The sequence below is a fragment of the Pan paniscus genome, chromosome 20, assembly GCF_029289425.2.
Source record: "Pan paniscus chromosome 20, NHGRI_mPanPan1-v2.0_pri, whole genome shotgun sequence".
NCBI classification, from domain to species: Eukaryota; Metazoa; Chordata; class Mammalia; order Primates; family Hominidae; genus Pan; species Pan paniscus.
The window spans coordinates 58,947,387-58,965,393 of NC_073269.2; the positions used below are offsets into that span (position 1 = coordinate 58,947,387).

General features: G+C 44.1%; 1 protein-coding gene across 1 annotated transcript; it reads right to left on the reverse strand.

Annotated features, from left to right (window-relative positions):
* Nucleotides 1-261: 261 nt before the first annotated feature.
* ZNF888 (zinc finger protein 888) lies at nt 262-17,961 on the reverse strand. Its single transcript, XM_014342831.5, has 4 exons — nt 17,913-17,961; nt 14,472-14,559; nt 11,718-11,844; nt 262-4,706 (listed from the first exon to the last, which is right to left on the reverse strand). Exons 2-4 carry the CDS (start codon nt 14,484-14,486, stop codon nt 2,689-2,691), a joined length of 2,160 nt encoding a protein of 719 aa, XP_014198317.3. The 5' UTR covers nt 14,487-14,559; nt 17,913-17,961; the 3' UTR covers nt 262-2,688.
* Between the last annotated feature and the right edge of the window lie 46 nt (nt 17,962-18,007).

Genomic DNA, 18,007 nt, shown 5'->3' on the forward strand with positions numbered 1-18,007 from the left:
TGCCAGCCATTTATGCTGCTGTTCTTTTAACTACTGTGGGGGGCGGGGGGAGGGGGTCTAAAACCAGGTGTAACTGTCTGTGTACGGAAACTGGTCTGGGTGCCTTGGCTTACAGGTTACCTTGTGCCATATCTTTGAAACTAGGGACCCGTCCAGGCTTCCTTCTGATGGCTAACCTATCTCAAATGCTGGCCAGTCTATTTCACACAAAGTTCTAAGTTTTCCTGGGGTCACAGTTACACCATAATCTCCTTTACATTCTTTCTTGAAATTCTTTAACATATTTCTTAGTGGGGTGGGCTTACTTTGTGCCTGAACTATGTTTTTTTTTTTTTCTTCTGAGACAAAATACCATGCTCACACCACACATACTCACCACAAGACAAAGAATGGGTAAAGAGGGCACACACACGCACTTTTACCGTTTATACCAAACCAAAATCACGAAATTCAAAATCTGAGTACTAAAAAATTCAAGCCAAGTCAAAACCAAAACTAAAGTATCTAACAATTCAAATCAAGTCAAAACCAGAACAAAAGCGCCAATGCAGGCATGCCGTGGGTGATCAGGCCACGCTTCCACTCAGATGGAGTGGGGCAAGTTCCAAAGATTAGTCTTACCAAGTTTCAGATGTCTGGACTCCAAGTGCCAGTTCCTTCCTGGTGTTCAGCCACTGTGTTAATCCTCCATGGGGGCCTGCTATGCACCGCTCTGGCGAGGCATTCCATTGGGGCAATTTCCTACCCAGGAGCGCTCTTTGGATCGTGTCACTCAGGCTGGCCAGAGTCCCCCCCGCAGGGATGCTCCACAGGGCAGGCCTAAGCCACCTAAGGGGCTGCCTCGGCCATCCATCAGTTACCTCATTTTCAGGTCAGGGAACCAAGAAAAGTAGCAGGATGAGCCTCAGACAAAACCTCTCAGACACTGAGTTGCAGAAGGAAGGGCTTTATTCAGCTGGGAGCATCGGCAAGCTACTGCCTTAAAATCTGAGCTCCCCTAATGCACAATTTCTGTTCTTTTTAAGGGCTCACAACACTAAGGATTTCACATGAAATGGTCATGATTGATTTGAGCAAGCAGGGGGTATGTGACAGGGGCTGCATGCACCGGTGTTCAGAGCGGAAAAGAACAGAGCAGGGAGTTTCACAATGTTCTTCTATACAATGTCTGGAATCTATGAATAACATCAGTTTCTAAGTTATGAGTTGATAAAATTTTAACTACTGGGTTCAGGCCAGGCAAGCCCAGGCCTGGTTTCAGGCCTGGTGCCGGGCTGCCTGTCTTTGATTTCACTTCCTTGTTTTTTTCCTATAACAGGTACTGAGTATAAAACAATATAAAATAATATGAGAGGGTCTCTCTCTTCCCTCAAAACTACTAAATTCAGTGGATTTGCACAATACAATATCAGCACCAAAAATTACTTGAATTTCCATACATTAACAATAAACAATTTTAAAAGAAAATTTAAAAACACTTCCATTTGCTAGAGAACTTAAAGTAAGAAATACTTAGGAATAAACGTACAAAGCTGAGAAGTTTGTACCTTGAAATCTACAAATGTTGATCAAAATGATTAAAAACATACATAGAGATACAACTCATATTGATAGTTTGGAAAAATTAATAGTTAAATAATTATATAACCCAATGTGATTTAGATTCAACACGGTACCCATAAAAATGCCTATAAAATGCCTATCAGTTGACATTCCACCACAAAAGAAGTGAACTTGGCTGGTCCCTGCCTTAACTGATGACATTACCTTGTGAAATTCCTTCTCCTGGCTCATCCTGGCTCAAAAACTCCCCCACTGAGCACCTTGTGACCCCCACCTCTGCCAGCCAGAGAACAACCCCCTTTGATTGTAATTTTCCACTACCTACCCACATCTTATAAAATGGCCCCACCCCATCTCCCTTCCCTGACTCTCTTTTCGGACTCAGCTTGCCTGCACCCAGGTGATTAAAAGAAAAAAAATCTGTATCTGTTTTTGTTAAAGAAACAAAAAACAGGCTGGGAAAAGTGGCTCACGCCTGTTGGCCACACTAGTCTCAAACTCCTGACCTCAAGAGATCTACCCACCTTGGCCTCCCACAGTGCTAGCATTACAGGTGTGAGCCACCGCACTCAGCCTAATCCTCTTAACATAAACACTTTAATGTCAATTAATGCTTGAACTCAACGTTAAGTCAACTCAAACTCAAGTCAATGCTGAACTGACTCTAGTGTCAATTAATGCTTGATGGTTTGCTATACTCATTGCATTTGGAACTATTATCTCAAAAATAAATTTTCTGATATTCTCCAAGGAGTGATCTCAGACTGAAGACCTTGCCACCCTGATGACATTTGTAAGATTTCTGTCCAGTATGGATTCTCTGATGTCTAATGAGGTGTGAACGTGAAGTAAAGGCTTTGCTCACAATCATCACACTTGCGAGGTTTCTCTCCTGTATGAATTCTCCTGTTTTGCATAGTATGAAGCTTGACTGAAGACCTTGCCTCAATCATGACATTTGTAAGGTTTCTCTCCAATATGAGTTCACCCATGAACTACAGCATATGAACAATGTCTGAAAATTTTGCCACATTTACTGCACTTGTAAGATCTCTATTCATTATGGATTCTTCAATGATTTGCAATGGTTGTAGCGTTACTGAAGACTTGGTGACAATCATTACATTAGTCAAGTTTCCCTACACCATGGATTGCCTGATGGTGAATAAGTGTTGACTGTGCACGAAAGGCTTTGCCACACTCACTACACTTGAAAGGTTTCTCTCCAGTATGAATTCTAGTATGTTGTGCCAGGTGTGAGTAACACTTGAAAGCCTTGTCACAAACCTTACATTTGTATGGTTTCTCTCCAGTGTGAACTCTCTGATGTTGTGCAAGGTATGAATCACGCCCAAAAGCCTTGTCGCAAACCCTACATTTGTATGGTTTCTCTCCAGTATGAACTCTCCTATGTATTTCAAGGAGTGATTTGAAATTGAAAACTTTGTCACATTCTTCACATTTGTAAGGTTTCTCTCCAGTATGAAGTCTATGATGACATGCAAGTTGTGACTGTGTCCTAAAAACCTTGCCACATTCATTACACTTGTAAGGTTTCTCTCCAGTATGAAGTCTATGATGATATGCAAGGCTTGATTTGTGATTAAAACTTTTGCCACATTCATTACACTTGTAACGTTTCTCTCCAGTATGAATGACCTTATGCATTACAAGAGATGAATTTTGAACGAAGGTCTTGCCACACTCATTACACTTGTAAGGTTTCTCTCCAGTGTGAATTACAGTATGTCGTGCCAGGTGTGAATCACGTCTGAAAGCCTTGTCACAAACCTTACATTTGTATGGTTTCTCACCAGTGTGAATTCTCCTATGTCTTTCAAGGTGTGATTTGCGACTGAAAACTTTGTCACATTCTTTACATTTGTAAGGTTTCTCTCCAGTATGAAGTCTATGATGACGTGCAAGGTTTGATTGTTGATTGAAAACCTTGCCACATTCCTTACACTTGTAAGGTTTCTCTCCAGTATGAATTGTCTTGTGAACTAATAGGGCTGAATTTTCACCGAACGTTTTGCCACACTCATTACACTTGTAAGGTTTCTCTCTAGTGTGAATTACAGTATGCTGTGCCAGGTGTGAATCATTTCTGAAAGCCTTGTCACAAACCTTACATTTGTATGGTTTCTCACCAGTGTGAATTCTCCTATGTCTTTCAAGGTATGATTTGCAACTGAAAACTTTGTCACATTCTTTACATTGGTAAGGTTTCTCTCCAGTATGAACTCTATGATGACGTGCAAGGTTTGATTTTTTATTAAAAGCCTTGCCACATTCATTACACTTGTAAGGTTTCTCTCCAGTATGAATTGTCTTGTGAACTAAGAGGGATGACTTGTCACTGAACGTCTTGCCACACTCATTACACTTGTAAGGTTTTTCTCCAGTATGACGTCTATAATGACGTGCAAGGTATGCTTTTTTATTAAAAACCTTGCCACATTTATTACACATGTAAGGTTTCTCACCAGTGTGACATCTACGATGGTGTGCAAGGTATCGCTTCTGATTAAAGTCTTTGCCACATACATCACATTTATATTGTTTCTCTCCTAGATGAATTATCTGATGTTTTTTAAAGAGTGAGCTACAATTAAAGGATTTGCCACTCTCATTAAATTGGAAAGATTTTTCTTTCCTGTGTACATCCTGTTTCTGTGTGAGTAATGAAGAATGGAAGAAATTATTCCCATAGTTATTAGAAATATGGGTTTTGGGCCTACAAGAAATTCTTTGGGATGTTGAAACTGAGGAAGCATTGTTGATAGATTTCTCAAGTTGATTACCAATTTTCCCTTCAGGCTGAAATATGTGCAGTTCAGGCAGACGTGAATGACAGCTTGATACAAGCTGATCTTTAATAGGCTTGTTTCCAGCATGCCTTTGATCATATTGGTCTGTACTACCTGTCAACTCTTTGATTTCTGTCATGGGTGCTTCATGGCCATTTGTTTCATCTTCTTGCCACTGAAACACAAAGTCATGAATGTCTTTCTCAATTTCCTGGAAGCAACATTCTCCAATGTGATGACGTGCAAGTCTTTGCAATGTCCCTGTGTGGATCACTTCTGTATTGCCTTTCCCTATTGACGAGAACTCCTTCATCATGCATTTGGAAGAGATATCTACAAAATATAAACACCAATAGTTTTCCAATTCAGTACAGATAATATATAATACTGAAATGTGTAAATATGACACCAAAAACAATACTTATTTTAAACATCTCAAACATGAGCTTCAAAGTTCAGGAACACAAAAGGAGGAAGATCCTTTAATAAATGAAGGGTGATTGCATGTACTTCAAATCATTTCTATGGAAGCCTATTTCTAATATCATGACAAAACACTGACAGGGCACAAACATGTGTAAGCCTAAAGTAAGGAGTGTTTTTCCATTGTGACCTTAAAGTATGTCACAGTTTGCAAAAAATTTATCACTGTAACAACAAAAAGAATAAAATATATATTCTTCATATTTACAGCATATTTACTGTATAGAAATAAATGCTAAAGGACCGGACAATGTACTATATTGGTAAATAATCAACAACAAGCTCTTGTAAGGATAACCAAAATCAATGGAAATTCTGTACTGTCAAACAATCATAGCACAGAGAAGATAATAAAAGATTACAAAAATTAGCCAGGTGTTGTGGCCCGTGCCTGTAATCCCAGGTACTCGGGAGGCTGAGGCACAAGAATCACTTTAAGCCAAGAGGCAAAGGTTGCAGTGAGCCAACATCGCACCACTGCACCCCAGCCTGGGTGACAAAGTGAGACTCGAGTCAAAAAAAAAAAAAAGGCAGGGCTTAGTGGCTCACACCAGTAATCCCACTACTTTGGGAGGCCGAGGCAGGTGGATCTCCTCAGATCAGGAGTATGACCAGCCTGGCCATCGTGGCAAAACCCCGTCTCTACTAAAAATACAAAAAGTAGCCGGGCGTGGTCGCGGGCGCCTGTAATCCCAGCTACTTGGGAGGCTGAGGCAGGAGAATTGCTTGAACCCGGGAGGCGAAGATAGTGGTAAACTGAGATCGCACCACTGCACTCCAGCCTGAGCAAAAAAGTGAGACTCCATCTCAAAAAAAAAAAGAAAATGTTAATACTATATTTTTCCGAATAACTGTTACAAAATTACCTATATCCATGTGGAACAGGCGCTTTGTAACTTTTTAAAAAAAGTTTTTGTATTTTTTTTTTTTTTGAGATGGAGTCTTGCTCTGTCACCCAGGCTGGAGTGCAGTGGCACAATCTGGGCTCACTGTAACCTCAACCTCCTGGGTTCAAGCGAGTCTCTTGCCTCAGCCTCTTGAGTACCTGGGATTACAGGCACACACCACCATGCCCAGCTAATTTTTAAATTTTTAGTAGAGATGGGGTTTCACCACGTTGGCAAGGCTCGTCTCGAACTCCTGACCTCAGGTGACCCACACGTCTCAGCCTCCTAAATCCTGGGATTACAGGCATGAGCCACTGTGCCCGGGGGCACTTTTGACATTAATGAGTGGAATCTCTCAGTTATATTGCATACCACGTACCAAAAACTCACATGTAAAATCATAAAATCAATTAATAAAATATATTATTAATTCATTAATCAAATAATAAAATACTGTAACCCATGATAAAACAAGCAAGAAAATAAGTAGATTTATACAGCCTGCAGAATTCTAAACAATTCCCTCAAGAAAAAAACCACAACTTGTTCTTACCACCAGTACACAACATAAGAACTGAAATACATGTTAAGATCACTACCTTCTAATATATGAGGTGAAGAAAATACACAGCATTATAAGGAATAAGAATTGACTATGGCCAGGCATGGTGGCTCATGCCTGTAATCCCAGGACTTTGGGAGGCCAAGGCGGGTGGATCACCCAAGGTCAGGAGTTCTAGAACAGCCTGGCCAACATGGTGAAACCCCATCTCAACTAAAAATACAAAAATTAGCCGGGCGTGTAATCCCCGCTACTTGGACCCGAGGCAGGAGAATCACTCGACCCTGGAAAGCGGAGGTTGCAGTGAGCATAGACTGCACCATCGCACTCCAACCTTGGGGACTAGAGCGAGACTTCGTCTCAAAAAAAAAAAAAAGAACTGAATAACACCTGGGTGCGGTGGTGCATGCCTGTAATCCCAGCACTTTTGGAGGCTGAGGCAGGTGGATCATGAGGTCATAAGTTCAAGACCAGCCTGGACAACATGGTGAAACCCCATCTCTACTAAAAATACAAAAAAAATTAGCTATGCATGGTGGCGGGTGCCTTTAATCCCAGCTACTTAGGAGGCTGAAGCAGGAATCATTTGAACCTGGGAGGCGGAGGATGCAGTGAGCCGAGATCATGCTACTGCACTCCAGCCTGGGTGAGAGAATGAGACTACATCTCAAAAAAATAAGATAAATAACTACTTCTCAAATAAGCTTTGGTAGATGTGGTATTCTCTAATAGGCTGTTCCTGCAGATGCAGACTTGGAGAGAATTTAGCCATGGGTGTTGACTACCTGTGAATACTAAAAGTGCATTTATAAAGAGACATTAAAGAGCTCATTGCCTGTTCCTCTTTCCACCATGTTAGGACATGGTAGGAAGATGGCTGGGCTAAACCATGAAGAAGCCTCTCACCAGGAACTTATTTGGCTGGCACCTTGCTCTTGGATTTCCCGCTTCCCAAATTCATGAAAAATAAATTTCTGTCTCTTAAGCCTCCCAGTTTAAGCTATTTCCTCTTTTGTCTTTGAGACTGAGTCATGCTCTATCACCCAGGCTCAAGTGTAGTGGCATGATTCTCCTACCTCAAGTGATTCTCCCTCCTCAGCCCAGAGTCTCACTCTGTCACCTGGGCTGGAGTGCGGTAGGGTGATCTTAGCTCACTACAACCTCCATCTCCTGGGTTCAAGTGATTCTCCTGCATCAACCTCCCAAGTCTGGGATTACAGGTGCACACCACCATGAACAGCTAATTTTTGTACTTTTAGTAGACACGGGATTTCACCATGTTGGCCAGGCTTGTCTCGAACTCCTGACCTCAAGTGATTGGCCCGTCTCAGCCTCCCAAAGTGCTGGAATTACAGGTGTGAGCAATTGCACCTGGCCCATTTTTGGCATTTAGTATATCTGAGGTTTCACCATGTTGTACAGACTGGTCTCAAACTCCTGACCTCAAGCAATCTGCCCACCTTGGTCTCCGAAAGTGCTGGGATTAGAGGAGTGAGCCACCACAGCCAGCAGTCTAAGCTATTTCTTTTCCTTTTCTTTTCTTTTTTTATTTTTGAGACGGAGTCTCGCTCTGTCACCCAGGCTGGAGTGCAGTGGCATGATCTCAGCTCACTGCAACCTCCATCTCCTGGGTTCACGCCATTCTCCTGCCTTAGCCTCCTGAGTAGCTGGGACCACAGGTGCCCGCCACTACACCCAGCTAATTTTTTCTATTTTTAGTAGAGACGGGGTTTCACCATGTCAGCCAGGATGGTCTCGATCTCCTGACCTCGTGATCCTCCCACCTTGGCCCCCCAAAGTGCTGGGATTACAGGCGTGAGCCACCGTGCCCGGCATCAGTCTAAGCTATTTCTAACAGGACAGTGAAATGACAGAAACAGGAAAAAGAGCATCTTATCATCAACATCACCAAAGGCTGACAAATCTTATTAAACAAAGGAAGTTAAGAGCCTGTACTGTAAGACTTGCAATACATGAAGTCATCTAATAGCAGTAACATATTTTATTTTATTTTTTTATTTTTTTATTTTTTTAAGATGGAGTCTCACTCTGTCGCCCAGGCTGGAGTACAGTGGTGCAATCTCAGCTCACTGCAAGCTCTGCCTCTTGGGTTCAGGCCATTCTCCTGCCTCAGCCTCCCAGGTAGCCAGGACTACAGGCACCCGCCACCACACCCTAATTTTTTGTATTTTTAGTAGAGAAGGGGTTTCACCGTGTTAGCCAGGATGGTCTTGATCTCCTGACCTCGTGATCCACCCGCCTCGGCCTCCCAAAGTGCTGGGCTTACAGGAGTGAGCCACTGCGCTCGGCCTTTATTTTTTTATTTTTTGAGACGGAATCTTGCTCTGTCGCCCAGGCTGGAGTGCGGTTGCGCGATCTCGGCTCACTGCAAGCTCCGCCTCCCGGGTTCACGCCATTCTCCTGCCTCAGCCTCCCGAGTAGCTGGGACTACAGGCGCCCGCCACCACACCCAACTAATTTTTTGTATTTTTAGTAGAGATGGGGTTTCACCATGTTAGCCAGGATGGTCTCTATCTCCTGACCTCGTGATCCGCCCCCCTCGGCCTCCCAAAGTGCTGGGCTTACAGGCATGAGCCACCGTGCCTGGCCAGCAATAACATATTTTAAATACATTGAGACAGGCCGGGCACGGTGTCTCATGCCACTAATCCCAGCATTTTGGGAGGCTGAGGTGGGAGGATCACGTGGTCAGGAGATTGAGACAGTCCTGGCTAACAAGCTGAAACCCCGTCTCTACTTAAAAAAAAAAAAAAAAAAAAAAAAAAAAAAATTAGCCCAGCATGTTGGCAGTCACCTGTAGTCCCAGCTACTTGAGAGGCTGAGACAGGAGAATCGCTTGAACCTGGGAGGTGGAAGTTGCAGTGAGCCGAGATCACACCACTGCACTTTAGCCTGGGTGACAGACTGAGACTCTGTCTCAAAGAAAATAAAAATAAATGAAAGAAGGCTAAAGAGTAACTCCAACCCAGAAGCATATACAAAGTTCTCCAGTAAAGGTAAATTAAAAAACAGACAGGCCAGGCATGGTGATTCATGCCTATAATCCCAGCACTTTGGGAGGATGAGCCAGGCGGATCACCTGAGGTCGGGAGTTCGAGACCACCCTAGCCTACAAGGAGAATCCCTGTCTCTACTAAAAATACAAAATTAGCTGGGTGTGGCGATGCATGCCTGTAATCCCAGCTACTCCGGAGGCTGAGGCAGGAGAATTGCTTGAACCCGGGAGACGGAGGTTGCAGTGAGCCGAGATCGCAGCATTACATTTCAGCCTAAGTGATGAGAGCAAAACTATGTCTCATAAACACATAAATTAATTAATAAAAGGACAGATACAGAAACTGGCATATGTGTACCTTTTCTTCATAACTAAACTTTTTTCATATTATTTAAAATTAAAAGTCATGAAAAAACACTGTAAATATATGTTAATGAAAATGCAACATACACAGAAATAATTCTGGCATAAATTTAAAAAGTTCTGCTGGAGAAGTAGTTTTTGCAGGTTATGGAATTTTTTTTTTTTTTTTTTTTTTTTTTTGAGATGGAGTCTCACTCTGTCACTCAGCCTGGAGTGCAATGGTGCGATCCCGGCTCACTGCAACCTCCGCCTCCCGGGTTCAAGTGACTCTCCTGGATCAGCCTCCTGAGTAGCTGGGATTACAGCTGCCCACCACAGTGCCTGGCTAAGTTTTGTAATTATACTACAGACGAAGTTTCACTATTTTAACTAGGCTGGTTCTGAACTGACCTCAGGTGATCCGCCCCCGCCTCAGCCTCCCAAAGTCCTGGGATTATAGGCGTGAGCCACTGTACCCGGCCAGGTTACAGAAATTTTAAGTTTCATTATTATACTATAAGTTTAAGATGTTTAACATACCTGCAACAATAACCTCTGCCCAAATATCTATACAACACACTTCACTTCTGCGTACTGAAAGGAATGGACACTAACGTGGTTGTTATATTCACACTGGAATCATGCTTAAACCACTTATATGTTTACTAAGAACTAAAAGACAAAACTATTTAAAATAATAACGGTTGGGCATGGTGGCTCACGCCTGTAATCCCAGCCCTTTGGGAAGCTGAGGCAGGGGAATCACTTGAGATAAGGAGTTTGAGACCAGCCTGGCCAACATGGTGAAACCCCATCTCTACTAAAAACACAAAGTTAGCTGGGCATGGTGGTGAGAGCCTGCAGTCCCAGCTACCCAGAAAGCTGGGGCACAAGAATCTTTTGAGCCCAAAAGGCGGAGGCTGCAATTAGCCAAAATTGCACCACTGCACTGTAGCCTTGGCAACAGAGTGAGACTCTGTCATAAGAAAAGAAAGAGCAGAGAGATAAGCAGGGGCAAAGAAAGATGTCCTTTCAAAGATCTCAGGATTTAAACTTTCCTTTACCCACAGAATTCTCCCACTTGCAGAGAGTTTCCCCACACACTATTTGAAGGTGGAGCTTCCACTCTGCCCATCTGAGCTCTTACCTGCGTTTACACCTGTAATACATTCCCACCCATCTGGATTTTTTTGCTATTTTCACTTCACTCTCCACAGTCCAGGGCTCTTTCCCTTGCTCCAACATGGAGATAAGAGGTCAGAGACTCCTACTTATAAAAAGAAAGGACCATGAAGTGCTGGAGCTTTTCTAGAGTCCCAGCCCTATGTTTCAGTAGGAAAGAAGACATTGCAGATAGATCTAGGAAAATATTTCACTAATTCCTCCACTGACTGCCTCATTCTGAATGCTTAGGGAGCACTGTAATATGTAATATGTGGACATCAAGCTCTCTTCCAAGAACTAATGAGTTGAAAGCACAGGAGAAGCAAACGGGGAACTGGATATTTTTAAACTCTGCAGTAAGGTTTTGTTTTTGTTTTTTGAGACAGAGTCTTGCTCTGCCATCTGGGCTGGAGTGCAGTGGTGTGTTCTCGGCTCACTAGAACCTTCACCTCCTGGGTTTGAGTGATTCTCTTTCCTCAGCCTTTCTAGGAGCTGGGATTACAGGTGTGTGCCACCATCCCTGGCTAATTTTTGTATTTTTAGTAGAGACTGAGTTTCTCCATGTTGGCCAGGCTGGTCTCCAACTCCTGATCTAAAGTGATCCACATACCTCCTAAGGTGCTGGGATGACAGGCGTGAGCCACCATGCCCAGCCTGCCATAAAGTTTTATGCCTACTTTAGTTCTGGAACCCACATTGAGGTATCATGAAGAATGCAGAACATCTAAACAAAGGGGACAGTGAAAGTCCAGATGCTACATCATGAAGCTTTTCATTTCAAAATCAATACAGCTTCCATTTTAGTCAAGCAAGGATGCAACTCCCAAGAGAAACAAGAGAAAATGCAAAGATACACAAGGGAACATCCCCAGGAAGGAAGTTATCCTCACCCAGGGAGACCAGGTTCCTATAATTCTCCAACATCACGTCTCTGTATAGAGTCCTCTGAGCAGGGTCCAGGCATTTCCACTCCTCCTGAGAGAATTCTATGGCTACGTCCCTGAATGTCAATAGACCCTGAAATGAAAACACATTTTAAGCAAATGGTTATGGGAGGAGTTCTTATCTTTACAGAAAATGAGAAGAAGAGAGGGGAAAGCAAGGATTTAATTGTAGTGAATGTTCTGACAAATCCGAGTAAGGGATTTTTCACCACATGATGTATTTTTTTTCTTCTTTTTCTGTTTGAGATGGAGTGTCGCCCTGTCGCCCAGGCTGGAGTGCAGTGGCATGATCTCGGCTCACTACAAGCTCTACCTCACAGGTTCATGCCATTCTCCTCCCTCAGCCTCCCAAGTAGATAGTACTACAGGCATCTGCCACCATGCCTGGCTAATTTTTTTGTATTTTTAGTAGAGATGGGGTTTCACCATGTTGGCCAGGATGGTCTCGATCTCCTGACCTCGTGATCTGCCCACCTCAGCCTCCCAAAGTTTTGGGATTACAGGCATGAGCCACCACACCCGGCCTCACATGATGTCTTTATTATACTTTTTGAAGAGGTCAAGACACCCTATCAGTATGAATTTCTTATGTTTGTAAAAAATATAAGAAATAAATAAAAAATCAATGCAGGGTTCCTGCTATAGAAATGTTTGAAACTTTTATGGAGACACCAAGTGACATTCAGTATCTCGAAGAGACAGAGCATGAGTGATGTCTTCAGAGATGACAAGGTCCACAGTAAAAGATCAGCCAGGTGCAGTGACACATGCCTGTAGTCCCAGCTATGTGGGAGGCTGAGGCAGGAGAATGGCTTGATCCCAGGAGGCAGAGGTTGCAGTGATCCCAGATCGCGTCACTGCACTCTAGCCTGGGCAACAGAAACTAGGTCTCAAAATTAAAAATAAAAAATTAGCTGGGCATGGTGGCAGGCACCTGTGGTTCCAATTACTTTGAAGGCTGAGGTGGGAGGATGGCTTGACCCTGAGGGTGGAGGTTGCAGTGAGCTACGATCATGCCAGGGCACTCCAGCCTGGGCAACAAAGTGAGACCCCGTCTCAAAATAAAATAAAATACATGAAAACAAACTTACTCAAAGTACAAAATCCATTTCTTAAATGTTCACAAAATAATAAAACCTACACAGACTCACAAAAAACTAGATGTTAATACAAAGGGTTGTCATTTGTCCCAGATTTTCAAAATATAAAAGATTTTCAAAATATATACGTGTGTGTACATATGTATGTGTATGTATATGTGTGTGTGTACATATATGTGTGTGTATATGTGTGGGGATGTGTGTATATGTATTATATACATACACATACATATATATTATATACATACACATACATATATGTATTATATACATACATATATATGTATTATATATACATATATGTATTATCTACATACATATACATATATGTATTATATAATACATATATGTATTATATACATACATATACGTATATATATGTTTTAAATATATAAAAAGTAGCAAGTTTTGTTTAACTGAAGAGGAATCTCACCTTGGTGGAAAAGGACACATTGACAACTGGGGGCTGGGGGGAATCTTGTCAGATCTAAGAAAACAGGAAATGCCCCATCCTAGAGGAAGCAATCACCCTTTCAACTGCCTGGCCTGGAGGATGAAGAATCACTTGAACCCGGGAGGCAAAGTTTGCAGTAAGCCAAGATCATGCCACTGCACTCCAGCCTGGGTGACAGAGCAAGACTCCGTTTCAGAAACAAACAACAGAAATAATAATAATAGGTGGAATGAGAATATAGCTTTATCCTCTAGAATAAAAAAAAAGCACTGCTCCCATATTTGAGAAAAATTGTAATCATTTTTACCAAAAGCCTGTTTCACGAGCCTCTCCACAGTAACACCACTGTCTCCATGAGCGTAATGTGCTAAGAATGGTTGGATGAATCTCCTGCTATTATTTATGTTGATTCCGTATTCTTGACCTAATGATGGAATCATTCATGTATCATTCATTTCCATTATATTTATTTATTTATTTATTTAAGACAGAGTTTTGCTCTTGTTACCTGGGCTGGAGTGCAATGGTGCAATCTCAGGTCACTGCAACCTCCGCCTCCCGATTTCAAGTCATTCTTCTGCCTCAGTCTCCTGAGTAGCAGGGATTGCAGGCACACACCACCATGCCCAGCTAATTTTGTATTTTTGCTAGAGACAGTGTTTCTCCATGTTGGTCAGACTCACTCAATTACCTAAAAATGTAGTTTAATATCAGGCAGAAAACATTTCCTCTTATCGGTCTTTTCTAGAATTTACCATGTTCTTTGTGCACATTAATACGTGACTTCCATTGGCAGCTGCTCTAATCTTGGTCCACAGAGAGCTGACAGAGCATCCAGATGTGGCCCCTGAACAATCCCTGCTGCCCAACACCACTGACACCACGGGACCCTCACCCCATCTCCATCCATGTCTGGGTGTGAGCCCTTCCCAGGACCATGCCTACTGCAACCTCTTCTCATGTTCATGTCATTGGGTCACGAGAGATGGAATCTAGGTGAGATGAGAGGGACTGAGGGAAGGCATGGGTGAGTGTGAGCAAACCTGTCAGGCAGGATGCTTCAGACTCAGAGAAGATTCCCAACTCCAAGGCCCAGCATTTCTGAAAGGAAGGAGACAGAACAATCCACAGAGAATATCATCTCACCTGAGGAAGAGCCATCCCTGACTCCTTTGCTTTCCTCTTCCTCTTCTGAGTTTCTTCCTCATGTACCCAGAGTCTTTAGAAGTCAATCCTGAATGTTAGAAATATGTTGTTTATTGCTCAGAGTCAACATACCCCCTCCCTGTAAAACAACGACACATACAAAGGAGACCTCGCCCTGGGAAATATGGTCCCCTCTGCTGCCCACCATACCAGGGACAAGAAACTCCTATAGGAAAACTCCCACTCCCCTTCTGGAGAAGCCCCCACACACGCTGCAGCAGTGGGGAGCTGGGCTGGAATGAGCTCCCCTTCAGGGCACAGACCCAGCCCTGAGGAAACCCCACACAGAGGCTGGGTGCGGTGGCTCATGCCTGTCATCCCAGCACTCTGGGAGACCAAGGTAGGTACATTGCTTGAGCTCAGAAGTTTGAGGCCAGCCTGGGCAACATGGTGAAACTCCTTCGCTATCAAAAATACAAATACTTAGCCAGGTATGGTGGTGCATGTCTGTGTTTCTGTCATCCCAGCTACTTAGGAAGCTGAGGTGGAAGGATCACTTGAGCTCAGGAGTTTGAGACCAGCCTGGCTAACATGGTGAAACCCTGTCTGTACCAAAAATATAAAAATTGGGTCGGGCGCAATGGCTCAAGCCTGTAATACTAGCACTCTGGAAGGCCAAGGTGGGTGGATTACTTGAGGTCAGCGTTCGAGACCATCCTGGCCAACGTGGTGAAACCTCATCTCTACTAAAAATACAAAAAGTAGCCAGACTTTGTGGGTATCTGTAATCCCAGCTACCCAGGAGGCTGAGGTTGGAGGATCACTTGAACCTGGGATGTGAAGGTTGCAGTGAGCCAAGATCACACCATTGCACTCCAGCATGAGTGACAGAATAAGACTCTAAAATAAAATAAAATACAAATACAAATACAAAAATTAGCCATGTGTCGTGGCATACAGCTGTAATCTCAGTTACTTGGGAGGTTGAGGCACAAGAATCACTTGAACCCAGGAGACAGAGGTTGCAGTGAGCCAAGATCATGAGACTGCACTCACAGCCTGGAGGACAGAGTGAGACTCTGAAAAAAAAAAAAATCTTCATTTCTGATGTGATTGATGCAGAGATAATAAACCTGAGTAACGTGATAGAGACTGACAGGCAGAGGGAACTTCAGATGGCAGTGGGAGGACATGGGAGATATCTCTGAGCCTAGATCTGAAGGAGGAGAAAGGGACAGGGCTGTCACCATTTAGGGACATAGGATAAGAGCAGGACAATGACCTGAGACAGGAAGTGTTTTGATATCTGGGAAAAGAGAAAAGCTAATGTGACTGGGGCAGAGGGATTCATGAGATGAGGGCAAGCTCCCAGGAGGAGGCTGGACAGTGGCAGGGGCCCTGGACACAGGGCTGTGGAGCCACAGTGAGGAGTTGGGCTTTTGTCCTGGGGAACACAGGAAGCCAGTGGAGGGTTCCCTGCCAGGGACTGACATGACTTGCTTTAGATTTAGCTGTGATGTCCTCACAGTGAAAACATTTTCACCGACTTACCCTGAGAAGGTCTGAGATGAGTGAGAAGGTGTGCCTGAATTCTTACATGGGGGCCTGGAAGGGCTAATGGGAAGGGTTGGTCTTTATCACCCCATCCTTGAAAATTAGAGAAGCATCTTACACATACCTGGGCTAAAGAAACTTCTTTTGCAAGGTTCTGATGCCATTAATTCCTAACATTTAATTTTTCCTTACAAGAAAATTACAGTAACATTTACAAAATGCAAAAGTGTAAACACACAGCTATTGACCTTGAAAATAGGGAGGCCGAGGTAGGTGGATCACCTGAGTTGGGCAATTGTAGACCAGCCTGACCTACATGGAGGAACCCCGTTTCTACTGAAAATACAAAAATTATCCAGGCATGGTGGCGAATGGCTGTAATCCCAGCTACTCAGCAAGGCTGAGGCAGAAGAATCACTTGAACCCGGGAGGCGGAGATTGCAGTGAGCCAAGATCGTGGCACTGCACTTCAGCCTGGGCAACAAGAGCAAAACTGCATCTCAAAAAAAAAAAAAAAAAGAAAGAAAGAAAAGAAAACAGGGAAAGAGAGTCAGCTGTTGAACTAAGACAGAAGTAAATTTTTTCATTCAAGAATACATAAGTGGCCAGGTGTGATGGCTCACCTGAAGTCAGGAGTTTGAGACCAGCCTGGCCAACGTGGTGAAATCCTGTCTCCACTAAAAATACAAAAATTAGCTGGACTCCATCCACAACTTATTTAACCTCTTGTTACTCCTTCTCCCCAATCTTTAGATTGTTCTCAATCTCCTCTTCTCCCATCTCTGTGCCTCCTGAGCTCTCCCTGTTAAATTCTCTCTTCCCCGTTATACCCCTCTGGCCCCACTCTCTGGCACCCCAGATTTCCCAGATATCCTCCCTGCTATGGTTCTCCCTCTGTTCTCCTTGCCACCAGCACCACTCTGCTCTGTCTTCCCTGGCTCCAAATCCCTCCTCCTCTCCCTCATTCTGAAGAGCCTTTCTGTTTGCTGCCCCTCTCCCTACCTTGCTGTCTGTCCTTCATCTCTCTGTACATCCAGCTTTTCTCTACATTTCTCCAGTTGCTTTTCTCCTCCTGCTTTGTTATCTTTTGTTTTTTCACTTTTGCTGTCTCTTGGCAAATCCCTGACCATCCCCTACTTTGCCATCTGTTATGGGTCTTTCTCAGTCTTCTTTTATCTGTCTCAGGTTTTCTACTGCTCTCTCAGTCCCTCTCTCTGTCTCCTGATCCCTTTGGCCCACACGATCACAGGATGGTTTGGCGTAAGACGCCCGCATCCCGGAGAAGCGCATTTTCCAGGGGCTGGAGCTGGGCAGGCAAGAACACCCCATGTCACAGGACAGGCCCCGGGCACCTCCCCAACGCGGGCTCAGGGAAAGCGGTGACTGCGGAAGGGAGACTTGGGGAGCAGCAGGGCCCAGCATGAGGAGGGAGATGGAGGGCGATGACGCCTTCGGACAAGGGTGGGGTCCGCAGGATCCCACCACTAGGCAGAGAACGCGGCCTCCCTGGGACTGTGGTGTCAGCGCTGGGCTCCAGGGGCCGACGAGGGTGAAGCTGGGAGGCGCCAGAGCAGGAATCCACCTCTTGGGTGAGGACTTTAAAAAGCGCGGGGTGGGAGGAGTCAACAAACGGTTGTGAACGGGGAAACTACGCGATACAAACTGTATACATTGCCCTATAGCAAAAAGACCGAGGACAGGGCAGCCTCAGGGCGACTTTAAACCCAAAAGGAAGTGACTTCCGGACTCCTAGGGGAATGTCTCCATTTGCTCTTGTTGAAGGAAGAAGGGAGAGAATTTCCAGGTCTGTGGAGACCCCACATCCCAGGTACAGAATTGCCGGGGACCTGGAGGCACAGCCTCCATACAACACAGAGCAAAACTCACCGCCGCAGTGTGACTTTCAGTCCACGCGATCCGCTTCCTGGTCCGGGCGAATCTACAAGCACAGGACAGAAGCCAGGCCTCCGTGGAGCCAACGA